General features: G+C 50.2%; 14 protein-coding genes across 14 annotated transcripts; 7 read left to right on the forward strand and 7 right to left on the reverse strand.

Moving 5' to 3' along the window:
- Positions 1–97: 97 nt before the first annotated feature.
- On the forward strand, positions 98–3,076 carry KL911_005229 (uncharacterized protein; the record flags this gene model as incomplete). The annotated part of the gene is made up of 1 exon (XM_043200608.1): positions 98–3,076. One exon carries the CDS (start codon positions 98–100, stop codon positions 3,074–3,076), a length of 2,979 nt encoding a protein of 992 aa, XP_043052015.1.
- Positions 3,077–3,267: 191 nt separating this feature from the next.
- Positions 3,268–4,914, forward strand: KL911_005230 (uncharacterized protein; the record flags this gene model as incomplete). The annotated part of the gene is made up of 1 exon (XM_043200610.1): positions 3,268–4,914. The coding sequence occupies one exon, from the start codon at positions 3,268–3,270 to the stop codon at positions 4,912–4,914; it is 1,647 nt and encodes a 548-aa protein (XP_043052016.1).
- Positions 4,915–5,058: 144 nt separating this feature from the next.
- On the forward strand, positions 5,059–5,687 carry KL911_005231 (uncharacterized protein; the record flags this gene model as incomplete). The annotated part of the gene is made up of 2 exons (XM_043200611.1): positions 5,059–5,098; positions 5,356–5,687. The coding sequence occupies 2 exons, from the start codon at positions 5,059–5,061 to the stop codon at positions 5,685–5,687; spliced, it is 372 nt and encodes a 123-aa protein (XP_043052017.1).
- Positions 5,688–5,700: 13 nt separating this feature from the next.
- KL911_005232 (uncharacterized protein) lies at positions 5,701–10,239 on the reverse strand (the record flags this gene model as incomplete). Its single annotated transcript, XM_043200612.1, has 1 exon — positions 5,701–10,239. The coding sequence occupies one exon, from the start codon at positions 10,237–10,239 to the stop codon at positions 5,701–5,703; it is 4,539 nt and encodes a 1,512-aa protein (XP_043052018.1).
- A 73-nt stretch (positions 10,240–10,312) lies between these two features.
- KL911_005233 (uncharacterized protein) lies at positions 10,313–12,592 on the reverse strand (the record flags this gene model as incomplete). The annotated part of the gene is made up of 1 exon (XM_043200613.1): positions 10,313–12,592. The coding sequence occupies one exon, from the start codon at positions 12,590–12,592 to the stop codon at positions 10,313–10,315; it is 2,280 nt and encodes a 759-aa protein (XP_043052019.1).
- A 22-nt stretch (positions 12,593–12,614) lies between these two features.
- On the reverse strand, positions 12,615–14,666 carry KL911_005234 (uncharacterized protein; the record flags this gene model as incomplete). The annotated part of the gene is made up of 1 exon (XM_043200614.1): positions 12,615–14,666. The coding sequence occupies one exon, from the start codon at positions 14,664–14,666 to the stop codon at positions 12,615–12,617; it is 2,052 nt and encodes a 683-aa protein (XP_043052020.1).
- Positions 14,667–14,966: 300 nt separating this feature from the next.
- Positions 14,967–15,764, forward strand: KL911_005235 (uncharacterized protein; the record flags this gene model as incomplete). The annotated part of the gene is made up of 1 exon (XM_043200615.1): positions 14,967–15,764. The coding sequence occupies one exon, from the start codon at positions 14,967–14,969 to the stop codon at positions 15,762–15,764; it is 798 nt and encodes a 265-aa protein (XP_043052021.1).
- Positions 15,765–15,812: 48 nt separating this feature from the next.
- KL911_005236 (uncharacterized protein) lies at positions 15,813–17,234 on the reverse strand (the record flags this gene model as incomplete). Its single annotated transcript, XM_043200616.1, has 1 exon — positions 15,813–17,234. One exon carries the CDS (start codon positions 17,232–17,234, stop codon positions 15,813–15,815), a length of 1,422 nt encoding a protein of 473 aa, XP_043052022.1.
- A 103-nt stretch (positions 17,235–17,337) lies between these two features.
- On the forward strand, positions 17,338–21,588 carry KL911_005237 (uncharacterized protein; the record flags this gene model as incomplete). The annotated part of the gene is made up of 1 exon (XM_043200617.1): positions 17,338–21,588. The coding sequence occupies one exon, from the start codon at positions 17,338–17,340 to the stop codon at positions 21,586–21,588; it is 4,251 nt and encodes a 1,416-aa protein (XP_043052023.1).
- A 25-nt stretch (positions 21,589–21,613) lies between these two features.
- On the reverse strand, positions 21,614–22,294 carry KL911_005238 (uncharacterized protein; the record flags this gene model as incomplete). The annotated part of the gene is made up of 1 exon (XM_043200618.1): positions 21,614–22,294. One exon carries the CDS (start codon positions 22,292–22,294, stop codon positions 21,614–21,616), a length of 681 nt encoding a protein of 226 aa, XP_043052024.1.
- An 85-nt stretch (positions 22,295–22,379) lies between these two features.
- KL911_005239 (uncharacterized protein) lies at positions 22,380–23,363 on the reverse strand (the record flags this gene model as incomplete). Its single annotated transcript, XM_043200619.1, has 1 exon — positions 22,380–23,363. The coding sequence occupies one exon, from the start codon at positions 23,361–23,363 to the stop codon at positions 22,380–22,382; it is 984 nt and encodes a 327-aa protein (XP_043052025.1).
- Positions 23,364–23,473: 110 nt separating this feature from the next.
- KL911_005240 (uncharacterized protein) lies at positions 23,474–26,305 on the forward strand (the record flags this gene model as incomplete). Its single annotated transcript, XM_043200621.1, has 1 exon — positions 23,474–26,305. The coding sequence occupies one exon, from the start codon at positions 23,474–23,476 to the stop codon at positions 26,303–26,305; it is 2,832 nt and encodes a 943-aa protein (XP_043052026.1).
- Positions 26,306–26,401: 96 nt separating this feature from the next.
- Positions 26,402–26,905, forward strand: KL911_005241 (uncharacterized protein; the record flags this gene model as incomplete). Its single annotated transcript, XM_043200622.1, has 1 exon — positions 26,402–26,905. One exon carries the CDS (start codon positions 26,402–26,404, stop codon positions 26,903–26,905), a length of 504 nt encoding a protein of 167 aa, XP_043052027.1.
- A 5-nt stretch (positions 26,906–26,910) lies between these two features.
- On the reverse strand, positions 26,911–27,933 carry KL911_005242 (uncharacterized protein; the record flags this gene model as incomplete). Its single annotated transcript, XM_043200623.1, has 1 exon — positions 26,911–27,933. The coding sequence occupies one exon, from the start codon at positions 27,931–27,933 to the stop codon at positions 26,911–26,913; it is 1,023 nt and encodes a 340-aa protein (XP_043052028.1).
- Positions 27,934–27,996: the final 63 nt, after the last annotated feature.

Below are 27,996 nucleotides of genomic sequence, written 5' to 3' on the forward strand. Positions count from 1 at the left end.
TGAGACTCGCTACTTGAGACCTACGCTGGCTGCTATATACCGACGCGACGGTAGACGCATAATGGAAAAAAATATTTCACAAAATTTTTTAGATCCAATGAGTATGGAGCTTCCGAAACTCAACCTGGGGTCCTTGAAGGATCAGGTCACAAAAACGCTTGAGCGCGGGAAGGAAGAAAAGGCAAATAAAAACGGAAAGGCAACGCCAAAGAAGGATGGCAAGAAAGGCTCGAAAAATAGCAAAAAGAAACAGACCGCAAAACCTAGATCAGATAATAGCCCCACAAAAGACAGCTCCGAGGATGTTCTTAGAACAGCAGCATTGGAATTGGGTGCTAGCGAGGAAGATATAAAGCTGGTTGACGGCGTGGATGACGAAGCTAGTGAGCAAGAGTTTGACGATGCTCCTGTGGATGGTAAGCTCAAAAAGGAACTGTCCAAGTTCATGAAGGGACTGGATTTTGAGGAGCCCGAGCTGGCTGCAGAAGAAGAGGAAGAGGAAGAAGGGGAAGAAAAAGAAGAAGGGGAAAAAGAGCAAGAAGAAGAGAAATTGGGCACAGGGAGCGGCCAAGAGTCTGAATTCGAGCCAGAAAAGAAAGCGGAAGAATCGAAGCCCAACTCAAAGAAAAGCGATAGATTACAAAGTTTGCAGACCGTCAGTTCTGACAGACTGGTTGTGCCGCCACGTAACGACTGGTTCAACGAGAAGCTGCCGGACGTGAAGGGCAGCGCTCTGTTGCCCAAAGAGATCGAGGAGCTCTACGAGAACGCCAAACGCATGTACAACAAGGAACAGGAAACATACATTGAGGAATTCAACAAGTCATCGTCTCAGAAACGATTCCTGTCCCAAGTTCTCACAGGAGGTACCTTAAACGATAAAATTTCTGCGCTGACTCTTCTAATTCAGGAATCTCCTTTGCACAACCACAAGGCTTTGGAGACCATGTTTGCGATGTGCGAGAAAAAGTCGAGAACAGCAGCTTTACAGTGTATTGAGGCGTTGGCGGATTTATTCGTCAACGGTGTCATCCCCGCGGACAGAAAACTGAAATATTTCAACAAGCAGCCTTTAAGAAAGGACTTGAGCCCCAAAGAGATGATTGTGTTCTATTTTGAGGATTATCTCAAGAAGAAGTACTTCCAATTTATTGGAACCCTAGAAAAGCTTCTTCAAGACAGCATTGTGCACGTTCGTACCAAGGTGGTTGGCTATGTGTTTGCTCTGTTGAGAGCGAAGCCAGAACAGGAGGCTAATCTGCTAAGAATCGGTGTCAACAAATTGGGAGACATTGACAACAAGGTGGCCTCGAAAACGTCGTACCATATCCTGCTTTTAGAGCAACAGCATCCGGCCATGAAGGAGATTGTTGTGGAAAATATTTTTGACGTTCTTTTTCGCAAGAATAACGACCACCATGCCATATACTACTCGACAATTACCCTTAATCAGACAATCTTGACGAGAAAGGAGGATAAGCTGGCCAACAAACTAATGGACGCATACTTCAAGCTATTCGAGAAGCTACTTCTCGAGACGGATAGCGGCAACACCGCCAAACTGAGGGAGGCAGACCACCAAAAGAAGGGAAGACGCAAGAGAAACTTCAAGCGTGGTAAGAAGGGCGGCAAGTCAGAGAAAAACGAAAAGAGCGAGCAGGAGGTGCTAGAAGAGCGCAACAGCAAGATGTTTGCTGCCATCCTGACGGGCCTGAACAGAGCTTTTCCATTTTCGACTCTTTCTGCGTCTGTTTTTGAGTCGCATCTGGACACTTTATTCCGCATCACTCACAGTTCCAACTTCAACACAAGTGTGCAGGCGCTGATGCTGATCCACCGAATCACACAGAAAGGAGAAATCAACAAGGACAGATACTACAGAACTCTGTACGAGAGTTTGTTGGATGACCGGCTCGTGACGTCGTCAAAACAGAATATTTATTTGAACCTGCTTTTCCAATCGTTGAAGGAGGACACCAACAAGGACCGTGTCATGGCCTTTGTCAAGCGGATATGCCAGGTTTGTTTGAACTGGATCAACATCGGTCCTGTAGCCGGAATGGTCTTTTTGCTTGTCGAGCTCGAAAAAGAGGTACCTGAGATTCGCAACCTGGTATTCAACGCTCCGCTCGAAGACGGCGAGCAAAAAAAGGAGTACGACTCGCGGAAACGAGACCCGCAGTTCTCCAACGCACAGGACTCGTCTCTGTGGGAGCTGAACGTTTTTTCGAACCATTTCCATCCTACCGTGACTCACTACACCGAGGCTTTCTTTGCTAACGACACCAAGGACCTGCAGAAACCGAACCTCGGGCTGTTCACTTTGGCTCACTTCCTGGACAGGTTTGTCTACAAAAAGGCCAAGATGAAGCCTGCAACGCACGGCCAGTCGATCATGCAACCGCTCGCCGGAGCGCACACGGGCTCGCTCCTCGTGAAGACCGATGTGCACGGGGAGCTTCCAACCAACACCGAAGACTGGATCAACAGGAAGGCGTCCGAGATCCGGCCCGAGGACAGGTTCTTCTACGAGTACTTCAGCACGAGACAAGAGAAGGCACTTGCCTCGAAGATGGACAAGGAGCTTAACAGGAAGCTGCAGAGAGACGACGAGGAGTCTGACATTGACGAGGAGAGCGTGTGGAACGCTCTGGTGAAGAGCAATCCCGAGGTCGAGGGTCCAAGCGAGGACGAGCTGTCGGACTTTGAGATGAGCGAGTTGAGCGACGAGGAGGAGCTGGAAGAAGTCGAAGAGGAAGAGGAAGAGGAAGACGACGAGGATGGACTGGTGACTTTGAGGACGGTGGATGACTTGGAGGACGATGATGAGGAGGTTGAGGAGGAGGAAGCCGAGCCACGTGCGGGCAAGTTTAGCGACTCGTCGGACTCGGATATCGGCGAGCTGATGGGAGAGTCGGAAGACGAGTCGGAGGAGAACGCGTCGGAAGAAGACGAGGCAGAGTCCAGAAAGCGGTCTAAACAGTCCGCCGGACAGTCGAAGAAGCTCAAAGCGCTACCGACGTTCGCGTCCGCTGAGGACTACGCCGAGTACTTGAATTCTTCCGAGGACGAGTAGTAATCCATAGCTAAGGCGTAATTATAGAATGTCGTGGTGTCAGGAGTACGGACTCAGGCGTGTTTCGATCTGCAGCGCGCGCGCTCCTTGAACGCGCTTGGCCCATTTTTTAGCTTTGCCGCAGAGCCGCACAACACGATGGTTTGTTTACCACAAGAAAAAACACAATCTTTTCGTAAAGTTTCCAAGCCATGTTTGAAACCCCGTTGCCACCTCGGAAGAGCGCCTTTCCCACGCCTCCGAGCACCCAGAACAGGCCTGGCACGTACTCGGGAGACGCTGGGCTGCCTGACGTGGGGCTAAATCAGTTCGCAGACGACAGCTTCCACGAGTCCGAGTTGCGCGTCGGCCAGAATCTGCTGAACGCCGACGACTCTCCAGTGTCTCGCAAGCGGCGACTCGAGGAGCCTCAGAGCGAGCAGCCAAGCAAGTTACGGGCCGGCAGCGAAAAAGAGCAGGAGAAATGGCCGCAGGATGTCGAGGAGGCGTTTGAGCAGGCGTTGCGGATCATCCCCAAACACGGGCTTCACAAAATCAAAATCAACGGCCGTGCATGTGGACGCAACGAGCTGATTTCAGACTACATCTACGCCAAGACAGGAAAGGTCCGGTCGCGCAAGCAGGTCTCGTCGCACATCCAGGTGGTGAAAAATATAAAGAAAAGGCCCGAGCTCACCAAACTAATTCTGGAAGGGCCTCCGTGCGACGAGGAGACCAAACGGCTGTTTGACCAGGAGTTCAGCCGGATCTCTATGGCGAAAATGGCCGCGGCCGACAAGAGCCCCGGGTCCTCGAAGGTGCAGACCATCAGGTATCCTCTCACTCCTATCCACCCGAACAACAGCGTACAGCGCCAGCAGCTAAGCCTGGCAGACCTGTTCCGAATCGACCTCACCCTCAGGAAGTTCATCATGAACTATGTCGACTTCGAGGAGCCAGAGAACTCCCACAAGTTCACATCGCTGTCGGAAGACTACTACCAGCCGCCGCTGCGGATCCGCACCAACGCCGACCTGAGCCACCGGTTCCCGCAGCTGTTTGAGCTGATCGACCAGATCAAGGCGCAGACGCCCTCGTCGCCGTCCACACAAATGCATTCCACGCTGCCGCCTGTGCCGCTGCTGCACGCCATGGTGAAAATGGTTGCTCCGGCTGAAAACCACGACACCAGCGCGGGTCATTTTAATGTCAACTCTAGCCTCCAGCTGCACGGCATTCCCGCCACAGACCGCAAGTATGTGTGTCTGACGCTCATATACTCCTACGGGCGAACAATCGTGACCACTCTGGAGAAGCTCGAGACCAAGGTGGTGCGCAAACAGGGCCCGCACAAAGACGTAGCCCTGGAGATCAGGCTGGGGACAAACTACTGGGCGGACTTCTTTGCTAGCATCCGTCGGCTCATGCGCGCGCCAGAAACCAAAGACATTCGCAAAGACCTGCTCACGCGCGCGGTCAAGGGCATCACCATGAAACAGGTAATTGTCAACGTGAACGACGAAAACGAGTTGGTGGCAGAGACAAAACCACGCATTTCCCTGGACCACGTCCGCAAAGACAACGTGCGGGCCATCATTCTGTGGGAGTTCCTCAAAGTGGACGACTACAACGAGGCCAAAACCACCATACGGAGACTCCATCTTCCATTGAGAGAACCTGCACAGGCCGTGCAGCTTCCGGAGCCGGAGCCAGAGCCGGAGCCAGAACCATCTCTCCATCACGACATCAACTTTTCCCATGCATTGCCTGACTTCCACGAAGCAGACCCATTCCTCTCGCTCAACACTCTCAACAATAACGACACACAACTCGACGAAAATTACTCTTATTTGTGGTGACCCTACCTGCTCGAAACACTACTGGATAAATATGAGGACCGGCCCCTACACGCTCGTTTCCGGCGCCACGGTCCCCCAAAGTTGACCGTGGGCTCAGTGACGTTCCTGCTGAAATCAGCCGTCTCCGGGAGGCAGGATACTGTCATGTGGGTCCGGTTGCATCTTGATAACGAGGAGCAGGCTGGTTGAAAACGCAATCCGAGAAGAATCGAGGCTTTCTACCCCACCACGGCTACCAGCAATCTAGGCAGTGCCCAGGGTCACTGAAGAAGGCTGCCAGGATCGGACCACGGCATGCGCCACGGTATCTAGAATACTCTTCGAAACATTCGTGTCAACGGAAGCTTAGGAATATAAATATTTCCACTAGAGGGTCAAGCACCATAGGGAGCCCCTGGTCCACCGGGGCCTGGAGACAGGGCCGCAGCCACGTAAATTGAGCTCTATCCGTGGCTTCTGCGCCCACGACTGCTGAATTTTACGAGAACAATGTCATTGGCCGGGCCTGCTCTCCTTTGGCCACGAGACACGAAATTGACAACCCAGACCTGCTGGCTGTGGCTCGGAAACACAAAAGAACCTGTGGCCACATCCTGAATGCGTGGTTCGGGCAAGAAGACGACAGATTTCCAGACGGAGCCCAATCATCGCGTATTCGACATCAAGCTATCAATTGGCCACCTGATACGTGTACAAGAACCTGGCCGGCACTTCACTACAGGCTGGGACCCTCCGGTGTACGCACTAGACAACGAGAAATATCTGCGACATAAACAATAGGTACTTTTATTTAACATTCTCCTCTTCCCAACCATCAAAATAAAGATCTAGTAGACACGAAGCACTCCATGCCTGAGTAGGACTTGAATCGCCACAGAACTCTCCATTCTTCTGTGTCAACTCGGTCAGTCCTGCCCAGACACTATCGTCAATCCATTTTTTGTGGGCAGAAAGTCTCTTGGAAAGCAGTTGATGCATGTAGTCAGTAGAATTGCCGTTATCAGAGCATGCCGGATGCTGGCAAAGGTGAACGTGTCGGAAGGCACGCATGAAATACCCCAGAATCCAGCACCACTCAGGACCCTGGTGGTAATTGCGTCCTTTGGCCGTGGCAAAGTCCATGGAATCCACGCTGTTCAGATAGTAGGGCCGGTAATTGTAATCGCTGGGATCCAATGTTGCCAATCCGATAGGTCCTCTCAAAATACGATCGGCCATTTGAATAGCCTTCAAGGCGCGCGAAGGAGTGAATAGCTCTGGTGCAACTGCAATCGCAATAGGGAAGTTGCCACGAAGCTGGTAGTCCTCATATTCCTTTCCGGATCTGAAGAGATCTTTGTAGATTCCACGCCGATTGACAATGTCTGGGTTGATCACAAAGTTTGCATCCTCAGCGGGGTCCTCAGGAATAAAATAGCACCTTTCAAAATTGTCTTGCAGCAGCTGATTCCAGTGCTCAAAAGTCACTGTGTCTCCCGTCTGAGACTTGAGTTCTTTGTATTCAAATAGGCCCTTCTTTTGTAACTCAATAACAAAACGCAATGCACTCTTCAGCAAAGCATTGATTTCTACAGCTGCTCCATCTCGAGGAGTTCCCGGATACCCCTTATTGCCGGCAAGAGTACTCTCGCCCATTTTGTCCATCCATGTTCCACAGTTGAACTGGTTGCCTCCGTGAATCAGGCCCGTTTCCCAGTCAACATGGACCTCAACGTTGAAACCTTCATCCTTCATTTGTGAGTCTATCTGGGGACCAGCATTGGCCTCTCTAAACTTGATTCCGCGTGCATGGCGACTGAAAACCTCGTATATTATTTCTCTGATTGTGCTCTGATAACTAAAAGCTAATGGGTCGTCAACAGGAATATACGTATCGTCCAGGGGGAACCTTCTTTTCACTTTGCAATCCAGGATATCAGCTCCATTCGGAGCCCATTTGATGTAGCTCTGTATAGATTCCAAAAACCACCATGCCGCGTCCCGCGCATTGTACCGTGGCTCTTTACCCGAACCAAGAAGGTTCGGAATCAGTCCGTGTTTGAGTGTCTTTGCAAAACACAAAATATGGTCTTTGGCCTCTTCAAACCGGCCTGTAACAATCAACAATCCACGCAAAGCAATAAATATATCTCTGCCCCAACATCTCATATAGTCATAACTGAAATGTGGCAGCCCAGCAGCCATAGACGGAATGATTGTATGGGGATGAATGGAGGCACTCCGCATAGATGCGATCATCTGAACAGAAACCATAGCCAGACTTTGAACAAATCGAGTGCTTTTCTGGATTCTTGGGCTCATCAGTTTCAACGCTTGGAACCTCAACGCTTCATAGGCAATGCCAATAACCAAGGCAAAATAACGAGGAACAAGAAAGTACGGCACCTTCTTCACAGCATATAGGCGCGACTCAAGCCAGTCCTTGAATTCCGAAACGGCTGTTCCGTAGCTCTCGTACTTGGTCAATCGTGAGGGAACGTAATCCAGTGCCCAGGTGCCAGACCGAAGATGGTTCGCCAAAGGATGAGCGAGGTCATTGTTTCGTATGACATGTTTCAGAACCGATATCCAGCCCTGAATTCCAGCATAAACAAGACGTCCATAGCCAGGAACATCGTAATTGCCTTCTCTTCCAGCACTGGCATCACGTTCTTCGGATTCGCAGCGGTACAGGATGGCGTTGATATCCAGCAGCGTGAGGTTTTTGGCGGCTTCAAGAGCACCAGACCGGACAAACCGATCAAGCTGATAATCGCAACCAGGTATAGTGGTACTCAACACTGCAATAGACCCTTGCGGGAAATTCGATGGCAGCTTGATTAAGCTATCCTGGCCTCGCGTCTCCACTTCTATAGGGCCTATCTCCTGAAGCCTAACAGGAACAGACTTCATGTAGCCCTGTTTATAAACAGGATCTTCGCCTGTGCGGACCAAGGTGTAGGCAAATAGATGCTCGACTTTTGATCCACTAAGAACAATCGGCGCCAGCGACTGCTCGCTGTCTTCGTAGAATTTGGTTCTGGCAATCAGGAAGTAGCCCCTGCCAGTTTTTGCATTCGTTCTGTGAACAGTGATGAACTGGTCCTCATGGTGCACATGCATTTCGTTGCTTTCCAGATCATCAACGCTTTGGTTAGCAAGCTCCAACCTAATTTTGTTAAGTTTCGTCTTCACAGCACCGATTCCACATCCATATGTATAAAATTTGTCTTCATTGACAACGTCTAGCAATTTCGGATAACATTCATCATAACCAAAGGTTGTACCCACTGCGCAGGAGCAGAAAGAGACCAGGGCAGCATTTGGCAGCGTGTCTTCAACTGTACGTTTTTCGTTCGGCATCTCATTATCATGAGTGCAGTCCATGAATAAAGCATGAGGAGCATTGGAGACAACAGATTCAGGGATGGGAACCTCACTCTTCTTCGCGAAACGCTCACTCAGCCGAGTGAGGTACTCTTCTTTATGAACAGGATATGCCAGCTCGTCCAATGGGAGCCACTTGAATGAGCCAATTGGAGGGCCTCCATGCCGATGGACAAGGCGCGACAGTTCCCCAACAGAGTATGCTTGCATTGCCTCCCGAATCAAAGATGAAATACCGAGACGCTCAACAAAGATAATGTCCAGCTCCTCGTTTCCCGTGAACAGTTCTGCCACCACATAGAGGTTCGGATTCACCTCACGAGCGGCATCGAGCAGTGCTTCTGCGACATGCAGCGGTGTCGAGTGACAATTATCCATTCTGAATCCATGGAAAAGAGAAGCCGACAGCCTGGAGTAGTCAAGCATTCGGGACCAAAGAGCGGGCGAATCTTCAGGTCTGCTCCCGTACCGCAACTTTACGCAATCGCCCCAGACAATAACTTCTCGACGCAAATAGCACCTGGACTCGTGCGAGGCAAAATCCACAAGCGGGTTACCTCCCCAAATCCATCCGTTATTCGCCAAACTCCATTCTTTTCCGCTTGAATCAGTGAACCTTGTAAAATAGGGCTCTGTCAAAGGGTTTTCCTCCGTAACCTCTCCAAGTTTCGGGCCATGATCTTCTAGCCGCATATACTTTATCCTGTTGTATAGCTGTTCCAGAATTTCGCCATTGTCTTCGTCGTACTGCTTGTACAAAGGAAGATTGATCTCATCTAGAATCTTCATGGCATATCCTTTGACCTCAGGATAAGATAGGTCTCCGTAGAGATAATGCAAAACCGAAGCAAACTTCTGTATATCGAGGCGGTTTCCAAATCTAGGGCCAAGTCCAAAAGGTCTAACACATGCCTTTGAGGCAACAAAACGAGCTAGATCGGGAAGACTGGCATCCTTGGAAATGTCAAAAGAGCAAGTGTATGGGGAAATGTCCCATTGCGACTCCAACTCGAGGAGATGCTCAGAAACGTTGACAACGTAGAATTCCCATAGCTTGAGCTCCCCCAGAACGCAAGTCTTTATTCCGTCCATAACCTTGAGCAAATCCTCGACGTTCTGGATATTGGTGGGGTAGCCGTGACGTGCCATCGTTCTGCTGAATTCCAAAAGCAGTTTGTCCAGTTCAATGGCAGGTATCAGGTGAGGAGCGGTTTCCTGGTTATATCCGACATCTGGATTTTCTCTGATCCAGGTGCTGTTGTTGGCTGTGTGATTGAAGACAACATCTGTCATGGACAGAATGCCATGTTCTTTTTCGAGCCGGGAGACCATGTTCTTCACGTCGGTCTTGCCGTTCGCAAAAGCCGTGCGGTCAAATTCAAGCTGGTCGTAGATGGAGTACGGCGAATTCGACTCGCCGCGGGTTTGCAGCGGCGTGAAGTGGATCATGTTGTACCCCTTGCGAGAAACCTCGGCAAACACTGGATCCCACTCGAGGTGGTTTGCACCCATCCATTTGGAGACCACGGATTGCATGCTGATGGCATTGAGAGGCAAATACTGTCCCCGCACAAACAGGGATGGCGGCACAACAAAGTAAAATTTGCGCGTCGTCACAAACTCCTCCTCATCGCCCTCCTTCAGAGCATGGTACCCTATATAGTAGCAGTAAGAGCCCGGGCGGTAGATTGGCACGTCAACAGTGACGTCCTGATACAAACTGGACGCAATAGGGTGCTTGTTGTACCTGTCCCTTCTGTACGGGTCGCTTTGGATTTTGGGAACATCTGTCCAGATGGTGCCCTTGTTTGTGATTTGAGAGCCTGCAACGATGTAGAACCTCAGTGTGAAGAGCGGGCTTTCCTCTTTGGAACAGGTAGGAAACGTCAGAACTCCGCGGCTGTTCTCAAACACGGGCTCGCCCGCGTCATTAATTCGCAAAAGAACTATCCGGGTCATAATGTTGCTGCTTTAATTAATCGCTGCAGTATAATAAAATTAATTATCCGGGGGCATCGTTCCGAACGCGATTTTACCCCAGATTATACACAAAAATAATTTTGCTGCGCAGCTTGAGAGCTATGCGGTCGCCCAAGACCCAGTCGAAATCCAGCTCTGAGTGGCTGAATCTGAACACCTCGCTGTAGTTGGCGAGCAGATCGTGCAAACTGACACACTCTGTTGAAACGCACACAGAGGTGTTTTGCAACCCAAGGAGATCCATCGGCACAGACAGTCCCAGTCTCTGCAGAAGGAGCACGTAGAAGTTGGGAACTTTCAGCGCAAAGTCTGTCCGCACCACTCTTGTGTCTAACGCATCAGGACACCTCTTAGACAGTTTCCAAATACGGATCGTGTAGCTGTTGAAGTCGAAACACGCGAGCTGGGAGCCGTCAAGAGAAAACTTGGGCTTGACGTACTTTTCGGAGCAGCCCAGCTCGGCCGTTAGGCGCATGTCTTTCGGTAGCTCTGGCGTCTTCAGCGGCATGAGCTCCCATTCTTTGTTTTCCTGAGCCATCACCACACCGCAGTATCCTAGTTGCAGCACAGAGTCATCCAGCATTATCGAAATTTTGCAACGAGATTTGGCTAGATCTTCAGCAGATTTTTCTCCAAGACCTTTAAAGTGAGATCCCAGAGATTCGTGGAAATTGGTCGTGAGCAGATTAACGGTCGGCGAGCTCCCGGGACACGGCAAATTGAGGAGGACAGAGTTGATCAGGATGAATAGATTCGTTGGCGAGAGATGAGTGTTCACCATCAGCTGGTTGATGTATGTGAGGGGCGGAACAGGTGCGGTCATCAGAGTCGCCAAATTAAGCACAGCAAACTGCTCGTCTAGCGTGACAAACACATCAACTGCATCCAGATGGTTATGTTGTATGAGATGGTAGAAAAGAGCTGGAATGTTGACGAGATTTTTCAAACGCAAGCCCATTTTCTGGACCAGCATCGACATAGAAGCCTCCGTGCAAGCGCAAGATGCATATTTTTCTAGTTTTGGGCCAAATTCCGACCCCAGGTCAACTTCGGCGTGACAGAAGAGGAGACCAAGAACAAGCACGGCGTAGACAGAGTAGTTCTCAGAAGAAGGAAAATACGTCTCCTCAAGATAGTTTCTCCAGGTGCCGACCAGCTCCTCGTTGAACCGGCCAACCCCGGCAAGTAATTGGTCCAGCAGAAAGAACGCCGTTCGGTTACCAGACACACAGTAGAGACACAGTCGACTCAGCAGTAAAAAACTGTAGTTTTCCACCGCATACGAAAGAAAAAGCTCTGCCAGACGATCCATGTCCACGGAGAGACGAAAAAACACCTCTACCGGGAAGTTGGCCAGAGGCAGCGAACAACGATAGAATGTGGTGTAGGCGGAGTGAAAAGCGAGGTAGTCGTCCCGGCTCTCTAGCACATAACTGTTGATATCATCAATGGCAGAGAAAGCTGGATTCTTCAGCTTCTCGGGCTTCGCCATCGTTTCCAATTGACGGACATCGCCGTTCACCACTAATAGTTCTCCATTCTGCAAATGAATAACAAAACCATCCTCCAAATCCATAGTGGCCAAGCGTTCACCGGGAACCGCCAGAGACGATGAGGCAACCTCAAAGAGCTGCGCGTTGCGGACCTCGTAAAGCGCCCACCCTCTTTCCTGGAGAACGGCCCACTTTCCAGGACCGGCACACACAATGTCGATTATCCGGCCGTGCTTCTGCGCTCCAAAGGCCCCAATGCGAATCAACATCTTGCGGTCTGCTGCCAAAAAAGCTTTCCGCTGGAGATTGTATCTGAAAACCTCGTACTGGCCTGAGGGTCCAACAACATAGACATAGAATCTGCTCAGTAACACCACGCCCTTGGCCCAGAACGGAAGGTATAACGGCGAGCTAGTGGTCAGAGTGTTGCAGTGGGTGACAACAGTAATGATTGAGCGGCTTTGAACGACGATAACCACGTTCTGATCAATGTCCAGGAGCCAAAACCTGTCTCCCACGTACTCCAATACGGCTTCATCAACAAGCTCCAGGGTGTTCTGGGAGAAAACAACCAATTTTGCCTCGCAGAGCACATAGATGTAATCATGATGTGTGATTAGCTGTGTAATTTCCGATTTCATGTCAATTGCCCCTACAAGGTCCTCTCTGTAGGAGTACACCCAGTTCCCGTCCGCAAGAACAGACGTTCGTCCCAGTGGCCTGGGGTGTCCATTCCACACGCCAATTTCTGGCATTGTAGCAGTGTCCACCTCGACATTGCGTTTTACCGTCTCTTTATAAGGTCCAGCAACAGCCAGACTCAAATTGATTGCCCTCATATCATGTTATCTAAATTATTTTTTAGACCATCTCTCTATAAATTATTCCCTGCAATTTATAGCTTCCAAGGTAGCACACGAAAATGCTGTCCAGAATGAGCTGGTCCATAATTTGGCACGCCGTCAGCAGCTTTGTGTCGCCATTTACCACCTGTAGCAGGTTTAGTCCTGTCAGTAGATGCTCCAGTGTGTGGTACCCGGACTGCGTCTGTCCAAATGTAACCACGGTGTCGAAAGAGACCACTCCCTGTTCTTTCAAAAAGGCCAGCTCTCTTCGGAGACTGTAGCTTGTAACATAGCCGTAGAGCTCGCCGTCGCGGACTACCGGATACCCCTTCATTTCCGGCGCTCTCTCGATATCTGCGAGAGTCAGAGTGCCGTCTTCAAAAACATGTATCTCTTCAGCCGGTCTCATGACCGATGCACATGTTTTCACCGCATAGTCAGGGTTTGAGAGACGGTCCTCAATATCAGGCACGACGTACGGTAGGTTGGAGATTTCGAGCCACATCTCGTAGATGCTCTGGTCCACAATCATGTCGTTCAAAAAGCGCGCACAGAACACACCGAGCATGATCGGAATCATGTATGTGACAGCCCCAGTGAGCTCGAACAGAATGACCACCATGGTAATGTTCATTTTGAAGACGGCCGCAGCGAACGAGCCGGCCCCAACAACGGCGTACGAGGCCACAGAGATGCACTTCTTCTCGTTGAGACACTGCAGATGGAGCGCTGACGTAATCAGCTGGTTCTGGGCGGCCTCGAGCAAGACGCCAACCAGACGTCCCACAGAGCCGCCGATCACCAGCGAAGGCAGCAGCAGTCCACCAGGGACGTTGCAGCCGTAGCTGTACGCGCTGAAGAAGAAGCTTTGCATAATGCCGGCAACGAGAGTCAACGAAAGCCTCCACGGGAAGCCGGCGTCTTTGGAACATAGCAGGCCGTCGGAGTCGTCCGTGCAGCTGTTGAAGAGCTGCTGAAGCATTTTTGGGAGCGAGAACATCGAGTAGTTAGACATGCGGCCAACGACCGCGCCTGCTAAAGCAATCGAAACGACCTCAACTATTTTTAGTTTATCGTTGTCGAGCCTCTGCTGTCTGAAGGTTGCAAAATAAATGTTGATCTTGCAGAAGAATATGCCGAGCACGCCGCACAGGAGCCCCAGAAACATGTACGGGATCGTTTCGTAGCTGAGCCAGTTGTTTTTCAGCGACACTGTGAACATGTCGTCGATGTTCATCTCCATATATGGGTGCAGTTTTTGCAGTAGAGTGACGCCGATTGTCGAGCAAATAAATGCGTTCCACATCAGTTTATCGACGGGGAACGCGGAGTGGATCTGCTCGAGACCAAAGAGTACGCCACCGATGGGCGCATTGAACGCGAGACCGATTCCAATGGCGACTGCCGACGAGAGATACTCTCTTTTCACCGCCTCGTTTTGCGTGAGCGGGAGCAGGTTCATGAAAAACTGCATCACTCCCATGGAAATGTGCACGAGAGGGCCTTCGATGCCGAGAAATAGGCCACTGGAGACGACGAGCACAAGACTCGCGACCTTGGACATGATCATCTTGATATTCAGGAAGTCTGGGATGTTGGTGCCGGAAAGAATCGACTTAATTTCCGGGATGCCTCCGTGCGCGATGTAAATGTGTTTTGACGCCAGGAGAGCGCCGAAGAGCGCCAGCACAAGCACAATCATGATGTAGACGATGAGGTCGTTTGTGCGGCGCAACACACTGCTTTTGGTGAAAAAGAGGAAATATGTGGACCAATCGGCCAGGTCGTCGCACTCGTAGGCGGGAATAAGCACGTTTTGCTTGCACACGCCCGTTCGCAAGCCGTGCAAGTACATGGAGACGTAGTCAATGCCGATCGTAAGCAGCGCAATCGTCACAGAGGAAGATATTAGGAGAATTGAATGCAAATTGGAGTAGATGAGGTGGCGGAGACGGGTACTCTGGGGGGCCTGCTGTTTGCGAGCTTCCGCCAGCTGTGCGTACTCCCTGTCCCAATCAATGAGCTCAAGCGGCCCGTAGGGTCGTGATCTGGTGGGCGCGGTTTCCATATTTGCTATGTGGTTGTACGACAGGATGCGAAGCGACATGCGAAAAAAAATAAGAGTCGAGTAGAGAGGAGTTACGTATTTGATATGTGGAGACAGGAGAGCTAGAAGGCTGTGGACGGGAAACTGAGCCCATTAGGCTCCTTCTGGCTTTTTTTGGGCCAGTGGCTTGCCTACTGGCATCTCAGGGCCGGCGATAGAAAGTGGGTCGATAGACGCACCGACGCATGCGAAGAAGCCAGATTCGGACAAATAATAACAAGCACAATAAAATTACTATTTGATTTTATTTTCGTATTTGCTATGTTGAGAAGTGCTAAATCGCTGCCTGCCATCGGCGCTGTCTATCGCCAGGCCATACAGAAGGATATTCCTAATATCTCTAGAGGATTCGCTCACCAAAGAACAAAAACTGGCTTCTCCAAAGACGATCTGGCTGTCCGTCCAAACAAGATTCTTTCCCAGGTGTCCACAAGGGGCGTCCACCAGACGTCCAGGACTCAGCTGATCATGGACCTTGGATCGAGCGGCAAATATGCGTCGATGAACCTCCAGGGCCTCAAAACAGAATGCAAACGCAGAGGCCTCAAGGTATCGGGACGCAAGATCGACCTCGTGCAAAGACTGATCCAGAACGACACATCCTCGATTTCTCCTCCCGTGCTGAGCAGAACCATCACGACGAAGGCTAAGGCCGCCGAGCCGGCTAAAACAGCTCAGAAGGCCACGAAACAGCCTGCGCGGGAGCTCGGTTCCACTGCCTCGAACCAGGCCAAGGGCGACAGCTCGACGATCGATTTCTACAAGGTGCCGCAAAAATCGTACCCTGTGCCGGACGGCAGACCGCCGATGAAGGTGCCTTCGCTTTCGACCAAGGCCTCTCTCAAGGACCCGGCTCCCGCCACGGAAACCACCACCGAGACCGTGCTGCAGGCCGTCGACTCGGCCCCGGTCAGCAAGAGCGGCCAGGTCCTGCAGACCACGGCAGAACAGATCCACGGGGCCGCTGAAAAAAGCCGCAGCGACGCCCTCTTCTTTGGCATTTTTGGCCTTCTGACGCTGGGATGGTGGTCCCAGAAGAGCAAGGACGGAAGACAGTAACCATGGACGTTCTTATTTATCTACAGTTTGATGTTTTTATGTTTTCTTCTAATCGTGTAGATACAAACTGTCCACGCACCCGAATCCGGCAGCGACTCCTCCCTCGTTGGACGTGCTAGTTTTGGACCGCAGCAGGTAGCCGGCATAGTCGTTTTCAAGGATGGTGCCGTCTGCTTCGTTGAAGAGCACCGTGCCAAACACCCCCAGCTCGCTCACGACACCCTCGTTGAGCACATCGCCGTTACGCAGAATCTTGTTATCGTGAACAGCAGGAATGATGAGCTCCATCAAAATGTACGCTCCCCATTCCTTCTCGTCCAAGCTGCGCAGAAAGCCAGGAATATCCTCCTTGTAGACGTTGTTTCCGCCGCCTTCTCTCTGCGGCTTCAACACAAACCGTTCAGGGTGCTCAAACGCAAGCTTCTTCGCAAGTCGGCCCTGCTCGCTGCCATCCAGCGGGTAGATTTGCACGAATGTGGACAGAAGCTCCTCGTCGGCAAATCCGTATTTTTGCAGCACCGCCCGGTCAGTGAGAAGCTGCTGCACTTTCTTGGCACCGCTCAGCTGCACCAGCAACGACGGACACTTGATGGCTTTGGTCGTTTCGAGTAGTAGGCGCGCTTTCCAGGAGTCCGGATTATTGTACTCGCTGGGAGAATATGCAGAACGGTAGTAGACCACGGCCACCTCCTGCTGCTTGTAGAAGAGCTTACGGGAGGAGTCGACCTTCACCGACGAGGTGATCTCGTTAAAGTTCACTCGCTCCGCTTTGACACCTTTGGCAAATAAGCTGTACTCAATGGCGCGCTGGTCGAAGACGTTTCTTTCTCCAGGCTGAACAACAAAGAGAACGATAGAAGACTCCGTCTCTTCGCTTGTCTCGTAGTATTTGACCGCTCCAAGAAGCCCGTTGGCAAGACCGTCTATAGACTGGCTAGTTGGCAGGTCTGGGTCTGGGTAGTACTGCGGTCTGCCGTAGAGACCCTGGGAGTTGAGGAAACTGTGTAGTTGGCCCACTTTCGGCGAAAGACCGCCGAAAGAAACGCTCACGGTGTTGAATTCCACCTGTTTAATCGAATTGGACACCGTGTCCAGCATGTAGTCCGACCTAAACAGCCCCAGTGACACCGGTTGCACAATCTTGGGCTCTGCCTCCAAGTACGTCTTGTACAACATGCCGGTGAAATCGCGGTCGTATTTCGAGAGATCTGCAATCACTCCTTTGAGCCAGCTCTTGTCTGCCACAATGCGACTATACAACTCGTTGAACTTGGTCGAGATGGCGACTCCCTTATCGAATTGAGACCTGGGAAATGGTGTAGGATACAGTGTGACCGGTGCGACCGATGGCTGGTACGCCTTGAAGTCTGGCGGATAAATCATTAGGCCGCTCGAAATTGCATAGTGCATCAGTTTCTCAACAAGGTCGTCTAAAGCGGTCCCCGACAGGTCTGGGAATGAGAGAGCCATAAGTGTCTGGATTGATTTGTAATTTAATATTTCCGTTTAGTTTTACCCGGCTAGTCAAAATTTTTAATCAAAACAAAACACTTCTCGTTCTTCACTGCTCATCATGTCGGTTCATTTTGGCCAGGTGCTAGGATTTGGGGCTCCTGTGGACGGGAAGAAGGACTCGAAGCTTGAGGTAACAGAGTTCCAGAAAAGAAGGGCTGCTAGACGCACGAATGCCACGTTGTCCAACGGCACGTCTTCTGGCATTGGATCTCTGTTCCCGACCGCAAGTCTCACCTCGTCGCTGTCTGCGGGCTTCAACTCGTCGCAGCTGATGAAATATCAGCCATCCAGCGAGAAATCGCTCCCGCTGCTGTCCTCGACCGCCCCATTGAGTCTTGTGGACCAGTGCATACACATAGCAATCGAGAAAGACAACACCACGCCGGCATTGAGCGAGGTTCTCACTAAATACGCAATTGACAGCTACAACTATAAGACGAGTGAGTCGCTGGGGCCCTTTTCCCGATTTGAGAAGTCGAACATTTACAACATCCCCGACCAGATCTTCCAAGAGTACAACAGCTTGGACTGCATTACAAACATGGGCATTTTGACAGAACTGCAACGGGCTTGGCTGACAATCGACAACAAGCTGATTATATGGAACTACAAGGCTGGCTCGCACGATCCGGACTACTTTACAATTGACGAGCTGAAGAATACCATTCTCACAGTAAAACTGGTCAAGCCGAAGCCTAAGGTTTTTGTGGACAGCGTCAACTACTTGCTGATTGTGGCCACTTCCATGGACATCCATATTCTGGCGGTGGAGTATACGCCGTCGAGTTTGGTCATATCTGACACCAAGATGAGTGTTCCCGCACACGGCCTCGTCGTAAACAAGATCGTCTCCTTTGACCAGACAAACGACATTTTCTTCACCGGAATCGGAGACGGTGAAAACGTGTGGCGCTTGACGTACTCCAATACCGACGAGTGGTTCCAGCGCAACTGCTACAAGGAGTGTCTCACCAAGTCGGGTCTCTCGTCTGTCGTGCCGAAATATAACGTTTTCCAAAAACTCCCGGGACTACGAGGCCAAGAAAACGACCCTAAGACTGAAACCATCATCCAGCTAGAGATTGACTCCACGAGAAATATCCTGTATACACTATCGTCAAAATCCACGATAAGGGCTTTTAGACTGAAGGTCACAGACGGAAAAGTCGAGCTCGGCGCCAGTGTTGTGAAAAGACCACACAACATCCTCAAAGACCTCGCTACCACGACATTCAACCTCCAGTCATCTCTGCTGAAGAAAGACGGGTTCAAAATTGTGAATATCTTCCCGATCACCAAAAACGAGAGCGACAACTTGTTCCTGGTCGCTGTAACCGATACCGGTTGCAGACTATACGTTAATGGAAGCACAATATACGAAAGGCTAGCTTTTACCACGAATTATGTGAAATTCCCGCCTCCAGACTCCAGCTTCCATGAAAAGCTGGAATCGCTCAAAGCGAAACAGTTGCACGACCAGAACTTTCTGTCTAACGGAATTAAGTCAGAAGGTACAAAGTCGATCACCAAGAATCCAGTACTGAACGAAATCACCCCTCAGGATCTCAAGGCTGCGCAAGAAAACTCCAAACTTTTAAGCAACATCAAGGAGTCGCTTATAGTGTCGCCGGGTATATTCTTCTGCCATAGTGAAGATCATCTATACAGCTCTGTCCCGGACTACGGTGTTCTCAAAAATTCATTGCAATATGTTGAGGATTTTGAGGAACTTGATAGAATACAGTTGATTCATTCGATCGTACCTATCACTCCGAGCTTTCATGCTACAAATACGCCAAAAGGATACTGCAACCAGTTTGCATGTCAATACTTGGCACCTCCATTGGAAATTGCCGCTCTTACTCCCACCGGCATTCACGTTTACCGTTACAGAACGCCGGATATGATATTAGAAGACTCTCTTAATGACAAAACATTTAACGAGTTTTCAAGAAAGTACAGTTCTCGCGAGGCGTGCTCTACTGCATTGTACTTGGCGTGTAAGTATAGACAGGGAGACAATTTCAGAAACATGGCTACCAAGTTTTATGTTTCAGGTGGTAAGAACTCTAGCCTCAACAAAAATCTACCAGCTATCGTTGACAACGTGGAACTAAGCGATAGATTCTATGCTGTTATACTTTTGCTTGCGAGATTGGTGAGAGAATTTTGGGATAAGGAGATTTTCCAGCTTGACTCAAACGTAAAGTTCAACAGGAACGGATATATCGATGAGGAATCGTTAAAGAAGCTGAAAAATGAGAAAGTACTGCTTGCAGGGCTCAGCATAACCAAACAAGAGCTTGAGTACTTTCTCTGCTCTCTTATCATTATACTGAATTTCTTTGAAGAAAACAAGAAGACGATTCCAGGATTGCTCGGACCCTTGTACGAAACAGGTACAAACAGCAAAGAAACAGAGCTTTGTCTACAGGCGGAGAATATTGGATTCAACGCTGTCCTCAAATTCCTTGGGAGTGTGAAAGAAGGGCTTTCATTTTTAGCAATTCTCTACGATGACGAAAACACTGGAAAGAACTTTGCAGATGTGATGAGCTACCTTACTCTCCAAAGCCAGGCTGATCTCAGCTGTTTGACGTTCTGCGAATTTTTCACCTCTACTGACCAAGCAACATCTAAACTCGTCAAAGAGATTCTCTCCTCTGTGATCAACAAGAGCATTGCAGCTGGTGACTCGGTTGAGCTAGTCGCTACCACCTTGCAAGAGAAATGCGGTTCCTTCTGCTCAAATGGAGATGTTCTGATATTCAAAGCCATTGAGAGTCTGAAAAAGGCCAAAGATTTTGCAGCTTCCAATGACAACGAGAACAAAATGAAGCATTTAAAAGCTGCGACGCAGTTGTTAAGTCAAACAAGCGACGCTTTGACGTTCGAAACTATTAACGATCTTGTTGGCGTTATGCTTCAGCTTGATTACTACACCGGAGCAATCGAGCTGCTCCTCACAATTGCTTCTGCTAGCGATCCGACAAATCTTGCCCTAAAATATGATCTCGAAGGCCAGGTCTCGGTGATGGTTGATGATCCTAAGAAGCTGGCCTTCGAGAGGAGGGTCAAACTTTATGAGCTCATTTTCAAGATCCTGATTGACGTTGATGAGAAGGCCATTGTCAGTCTGGAGCAGGCAGCTAACAACACCAGTTTCACGGACGCCAAGGCGCCAATTTCGTATTTTGGGTCTGATGGGCAGCTAATGACACACTACTCCGAACTGAGAGACCAGAGCTACGAGATCTGTCTGAAAAGCCAGGACAAATTGTTCCACTACGAGTTTTACAAGTGGTTGGTCAAGATTGGTGTAGGCGAGCGCTTGCTAGACCTGGAGACGTCATTTGTTTTAGACTTTCTCAAAGACTATTCTACCAAGGATATGGAAATGGCGAAGCTACTGTGGATTTACTACTCTCGCAGGGAAAATTATTTCCAGGCGGCCAAGGTGCTGTTTGATCTGTCCATCTCCAAGTTCGATATCGACCTCGCAAACAGGATCCAGTTCCTGTCGCGAGCCAATGGATTCTGCAACTGTGTGTGTCCACCAGACCTGAGACAGGAGATGACGTTCCTTTCGGTGACCATTGGCGATCTGCTTGCCGTGGCCAACTTGCAAGACGAGCTTCTCCTGACTATTCTCGACGACGAACGTGTTAGCGACGCGGCCAAGCAGGTGGCTGTCAAAAAGCTGAATGGAAGAGTGCTGCCCATCAGTGACCTGTACAACAATTTCATCGATCCTCTTGGATATTACACGTTGGCCCTCGTGACGTTCAAAATATCAGACCACCGTAACTCAGAAGACATTCTGTCCCAATGGGAGAATCTTCTGAACAAATGGTATTACAAGAATAAGGACTCTGGAGAGCCGTTCTTCTCCGAAGTCAACAACGAGTTCATTGCTGTGGCTTCTCGAGTGTCTGACACCGAGGTTCTCTTCCCGATCGTGGAGCTGTTCCAATTATTAGCAAAGTATTTCTACTCGCCAGATTATTGTCCCAAACAGCTCACGCCGCCTACAGGAGTTCTGATCGACGCCTTCATTCGCAGTGGAGTCTCGTATGGAAAGCTCTACTACAACCTCAGAGACCTGATAGAATCGACTACCTTCGAGATTTTCGATGGCTACTCCAAAGTGCTTAAACAGGAGATGTGCTACCTAATCAAGGAGTGGTTCAAGAACGACAAGAAATTGCGGGATGTTCTCTCTTCTGATTCTGTCAGAGACCTTTCTGACTACTCAGCTGACACCGATCCTGTCTTTGCATACATCAAATCAACGGGCAATCCTCTGTGACATAGACTGTAAACGTAATATATTATTAATCTTCATCAGGTATTTCGATCACCTCCGGTACAGGCTTGTCAACCTCGACCAGCTCGTCCTCGTTAGGCACTGCCTCTGGGTCTACAGTGCACGTTTTAGCGTCCCTGGCCCTTCTTTCGGCAGCCTCGAGCATCAACTCGCGCATGCTCTTATTCTGTTTGGGCATGTTAGAGCCCAATTTTTCCACTTTTGCCACATATTTGACCTGTCCGAGCTTTTTGAGTCGCATTTCTCTGATCAGCCCGGTTTTGCGGCCCCCTAGAACCTGGCTCTCAGCTACGTACCCTGTCTCTTTCAGAGCCCCGTTTCGCTTAATGGAGTGGTACTTATCGCGCAGCTGGTCGAGCAGTCGGTAAAAATTGTTATCGTGCGGGCCATATTTGTTGTGGCACAGTTCGTGCAGCATGGTCTCAATAACGTCTTCCAGAGGCAGGAATTGGTCGCTGGCGTGCGGATATCGCAGTCGAAGACATATCTTTGTGCCGAAGTTCACGTTCAGACCTAGAAGCTGGGGGTTTTTGGGGAAAAACTCACATAGAACGCCCACTTTGAATCCGAAGGAGCGCATCACAGGAGCCACCTCTAGTGCTATCTTCTGCAAGCGCTCGTGCGCAAGCTTGTTGTCTTTCTGGCGCAAAAGGGGCGCAATTTTGTCTATCACGGAGGTGACTGTCATAAAATAAATAAAATAATTGAATCTGCAGGAAATAAACCAGATCTGACAATTATTTGTTTCCCTTCAAAAAAATACAATCTATCTATTAAATGCCCCTATTGAACTGGACGGTCTTGATTTCCTCACCGTTTTTGTTTTTGAGGCCGCGGAATTTGTCTTCCAGCTGGCTCACGCTGACTTCGCGACGCTGAGGGAAGACTGCCAAGGCAAAGGGGAGCACCAAGAAGGAGGTGGCGGTGATGAGACCAATGTTAGCCAGGTTCTGGATGGCAGGGCTCTTGCCTCTCAAAATCGTCTTTTGCATGCGAACAAGCAATAAAGGAGGAATAACCATGATCGGAGTGGCGTTGATCACCCGCGAAGCTGCGGTCTCGCCGACAGCCTGCAAAGCCGCACGCTTAGACGTTCCCAGCTCGTTCCCGTCCTTGTCGAAAACAGAAATGCCCTTTTTGATCTCCTCGCTTCTCATGAGGAACACGTTTACGATACCGGCAGAAACAACGGCAGCAAACGGCACCAGGCGGCCGAGAATGAGTTTGGTGTTGGCAGAAACGTTTCTCAGGCGGGGGACTATAGAATTCAGGCCCAGAGCGACACCACAGGAAGCTCCGACGGCGAGAAAGTAGTTTGTGACGAGCTGTTTGGTGGTCAGCGGATGCGACTTGTTGGCGTTGGCGGTGTTGATAGCCACGTTCAGCGACTGGTTTGCGATCTGCCAGAAGAGCGTTCCTGCGTTTCCCAGACCTGGAGTCAGCATGCCCGCCGTGACCACCAGGTTTGACAAGACACACGAGGACATTCTGAAAGGGAGGAAAACCGTTTCTCCGGTGTCTGGGTGGATGGATGAGTCGAGGATCCGTTTGGCTCGCCAGAGCTCAGGCGTCATTTGAGGGATGACTCCGTTTTTGTAGTCCCAGATGAGCCGTTTGGCTTCCGCAATATCTTTAGAGGTGTTGAGCAGCATTGTGGGATCAGAAATGCCCGCGCAGTGTTTGACTCTGCCCATGTATGTGGACAGATCGTATTGCGATGCCGGCAGAGGCACCGGCCCAGGGATTGAAGATGCCATCGGTACTAAAATTTTTCAGTCTCGTCCTGATAGACGACAATACGCCACATGTGGCTAGGCACCCCGCGATTGTTTACAAAACAGAAAAAAATACTGCAATCAGATCCCAGATGCAGTACGATCAGTCGGACGAGACCGTGAACGGACTACCGACGGAGAACCCGTGGATGCAGATGAACGCAGCGGAGGACGGTTTTGAGCGGCCCTATCTGCCCCATCGAAGAGAAAGCAACAGCATATACCGCACGCCAGAGCACGGATACGGATCCCGGGACCGTCTCTACGACAGTCCGTCTCCCCACAAACGCAAATATTCACCGTCGCCAGATCGTCGCTACTACTCTCCCTCGCGCGAAGCAGAGTACCCGCCGCGAATCCCCAAGCTCTCGCCGTTTGAGGAAAAGGTGGAGTCCATCCCGTCGCTCTGTGACCGCAGAGACCCGTCTGTAGCCCAGTCTCCAAATCTCGGCGCATACCGTATAGACAACGATGATGACTCCGACCACACTTTTGTGCCGTTTCCAGCCTTGAACAATTCTTATTATCCGATCAATACTCCCAAAGACTACTTCGATCCGTTCGATTATCGATACGAAGAAGAAAGCCGCGATGACTACGACGACACCAGCTCGAATGTGAGTGTGACGTCGGCCCGGCAGGTGAGAATGGTGAATGGCAATTTGGTGCTGGACTGCCCAGTCAGTGACGTGCTGCTCAACAAGTACACCACTTCGCTCTCTGAAAAAGATCGAGAGTTCCTGTTTATGCGGTTCCAGGCGTGCACATGCCAGCCGGCAGACTTTGTGTTCCGCAATTTCTCGCTCCGCCAGCGATTCTACTCACAGCCGCGATCCACGGAGATGATGGTTGTGATCACCATGTACAACGAGAGCGACATTCTTCTTGCCCGGACACTAAAAGGAGTTTTTAAAAATATCCGCCATTTGTACTCGCTCAAACACTCCTCCACATGGGGACCGGACGCATGGCAGAAAGTGGTGGTCTGCGTTGTTAGTGACGGAAGAACCAGAATACACCCCAAGGCCAAAGCGCTTTTGGGAGCCCTCGGTGTGTATCAAGAAGGTTTCGCTAAAAACAGAGTCAACGACGACAAGGTGGTGAGTCACATTTACGAGTACACGACGATGGTGGGAATAAGCAAGGTGGCCAAGGACGAAATCAAGCTGACGACAGAAAATCAAATCCCCATTCAGATGGTCTTCTGTTTGAAGGAAACGAACCAGAAGAAAATAAACTCGCACGCGTGGGCTTTGGAAGCGTTTGCGCCCGTGCTGAACCCCAACGTCGTTGTATTGGTGGACGTGGGAACCGAGCCAGAGGGAAAAGCGCTCTATAAACTATGGAAAGCGTTCAAAGATCCACGGGTAGCTGGGGCCTGCGGAGAAATAAAGGCCAGTCTTGGGAAAAATAGCCGGCTGCTTCTCAATCCGCTCGTGGCAGCACAAAATTTCGAGTACAAAATCAATAACATCCTTGACAAGCCGACGGAGTCTGTGTTTGGGTTTGTGACCGTGCTCCCGGGAGCGTTCAGTGCGTACCGGTACCAGGCACTGCTAGGAGCGCCGCTCCAGAAATATCTGAAGGGAGAAGATCTCAAAAGATCCAACAGCGGAGGTATTTTCAACGCCAACATGTATCTTGCTGAAGATAGAATCCTCTGTTTTGAGCTGGTGGCAAAGCAGAACTGTCAATGGCTACTCAAATATGTCAACACTGCAGCCGCGTACACGGACGTTCCAGAAGAATTGCACGATTTCATTTCTCAGCGAAGACGGTGGTTGAATGGCTCATTCTTCGCATCGATCTACTCTCTGTTCCATTTCTACAAAGTCTGGTCTACATCTCACTCCGTGAGTCGCAAGATTTTGTTGCACATGCAGTTTCTCTACCAGTTTATCAATCTTCTGGTGTCGTGGTTCTCCCTTGGATCGTACTTCCTGGTGTTTCGAATTCTGACCGTCTACCTGGCCGAGCCAGAGGCCGATTTTGCGCCAGGAAACGTGCTTTCGGTTTTCTTTCTTTGGCTCTATCTGGCCTCCATCGTGACCACGTTCGTGCTCTCGTTCGGTAACAAACCCAAAGGGACGAAGAGGTTCTACCTCGTGATTGTCGCATTCTTTGCCATTCTGATGGTGTACATGATATTTGCCGCGATCTTTATGGCCGTGAAGAGCATCCAGAAGATCATGAACGAACATGCGCACAATTTCAGCATCAAGCTAATTTTCACAGAAACAAGGTTCCGCGATCTGATCGTGGCTACCACATCGACCTACGCATTGTATTTCATTGGGTCCTTTATTTTTCTGGACCCGTACCACATGATTACCAGCTTTGTCCAGTACCTGCTACTAAGTCCTGCCTACATCAATGTCCTGAATATCTACGCTTTCTGCAACATCCACGACATCACGTGGGGAACTAAAGGAGAGGATTCTGAAAACGATTTGGGTGTGGCTAGGGTTTCGAAGAATACACAAGACGGGGAGCTCGAAATTGTCATCCCAACCACCAAGAGCCAGATCGATAATGCCTACGTGAAAATGATCAACGAGCTGACTACGAGAGTCTCCGAAAAAGAAGACAAAGTCAACGAGGAGGAGGAAGACGCTTTCTACTTTGCCTTCATCCGTTCGATGACAGTGCTTGTTTGGATGATCACCAACTTCATAGTGATTGCGCTGGTCACCGAAACGGGGGGTCTGTATCAATTCACCTCGGACAGCACGAGCTCGTCGAGCTATCTGCCGAACAGTCGCACATCTATTTTTTTGACCGTTATTCTATGGATTGTGGCGTTCATGGCACTGTTCCGTTTCATTGGGTGCTGCGCCTATATGGTCATGAAGCTCGTGGACTGGTTTAAGCTACGCAAATTTAGAAACGAGTACCGAACTAAAGGAGCTGCGTTTTCTGTATAAGTTATGTCAGCAAAAATGAAAAAGCATTTATCACTTATATTTTTTTTCACGATGAACAATCCGTTCTTGCCCCCTCCAAAGAAGCCCCTGGCAGAGATGACCCAGGAAGAGCAGGCCGAGCAAGGAGCCCGCCAGATCATGGAGTTTATCTCGTCGTGCCCGGGAAAGGCTGTCATGTCTGGAGTGTCGGGATTTGTTCTCGGAGGTTTCTTTGGACTGTTCATGGCGTCGATGTCGTACGACGTGGCCCCTGGCATGGGACCTGGTCCGTCGCAACAGATTGCAGATCTCCCCTTCAAACAGCAGGTGAAAATCCAGTTTACGGATATGGGACGGCGAACGTGGTCGTCGGCGAAGAACTTTGGATACATCGGACTGATTTTCTCGGGGGTCGAGTGCAGCATCGAATCCTTGCGCGCGAAAAACGATATATGGAATGGGACAATGGCAGGGTGCATCACTGGTGGTGGGCTCGCCATCAAGAGCGGACCTACGTCGACTCTGATTGGGTGCGCTGGCTTCGCGGCTTTCAGTACTGCGATCGATATGTACATGCGAAGCGAGAGCGGCAAGCCTCCTGCTAACGACTATAACGAATGACGACTCTACGTGACAATGGACCGCGATCTTCCCTCTCTCTCCAGCGGTGGCAAGTTGGTGTTGACGATCTCTGCCTTTGGATACGTCCCCATAAGACCCTTTTTCTGCGCGAACTCGGACGATCTGGCGTACGTTGGGTCGCTCTGGTAATACTCGTCTTTGATAGGATGCAACAGCACGGTCTGGCCCTTGACGGTCAAAATCGAGTTAGAGGGCACAGAGATCCAGTCGCCTCGCTCGAACGTGAGCGGTTCTGAAGCGATCATAATGATATCCTGTGACCGGTCAAGCCGTTCCATTTTGTATCTAGAAGGTTCGACCTCGATGAACCGGGAACCGGTGGAGAAATAGAGCGAGGCAGCCTCGTCTGTTTTGGAGCTCACGTACCGCGAAACACAGATCGACTCGCCGTCGGTGACGGCGAAGTTGAGGAGCGACGGCTCGGCCGGCTGTGTGGGGTTCGCTTGCTTGACCCAGTCCTTGATCAGCTGGATGGTGGTCTCAAGGGCCTGTCTGAGAACAGAGTGCGGGATCTGCTTCTCTTCCTTCGGGTCGTATCCCAGCTTGTATAAACAGTCTAAAAACAATGCAAACGAACATTCGGAATCGGTAGAGCCCTGGATCGTGAGAAAGAATTCGTCCTCGATGTGCTGGATAAGCTGTCGCTTGATCTTGCCGAAACCAGAGATCCCGCCGTTGTGCATGAACATGAGCCGGTGGTATGTGAACGGGTGGCAATTTGTTTCGCTCAGGATACCGTACGTGGACGCTCTCACGTGGGCGAAAATGAGCTTCGATTTCGTCTTCTCCGACAGTTTCTGTAGGTTCTGGTTGTTCCAAGCGGGAGTGATCGCCTTGTATACGCAAGGAGTACCCGAAACTGTTCTGTCTGGCTCCTCGTCTGGGGTATAGTATCCCACGCCGAATCCGTCTCCGTTGACGGGCGTGTGGTCTACCCGGAGCCGGGAGTCAAACGATTGATTTATGATCGAGTGGGCTGGCCTTGTAAGCAGACTCGCGAGCAACATGGGCTCTGTGCCCTTGTAAATGAGAAATCGGCACATAAAGATAAAAGATAAAAAAAATAAAAA

This window comes from Ogataea haglerorum (genome assembly GCF_019207285.1).
Source record: "Ogataea haglerorum isolate 81-453-3 chromosome Unknown 81-453-3_NODE_20_length_135169_cov_94.441210, whole genome shotgun sequence".
Classification (NCBI taxonomy): Eukaryota; Fungi; Ascomycota; class Pichiomycetes; order Pichiales; family Pichiaceae; genus Ogataea; species Ogataea haglerorum.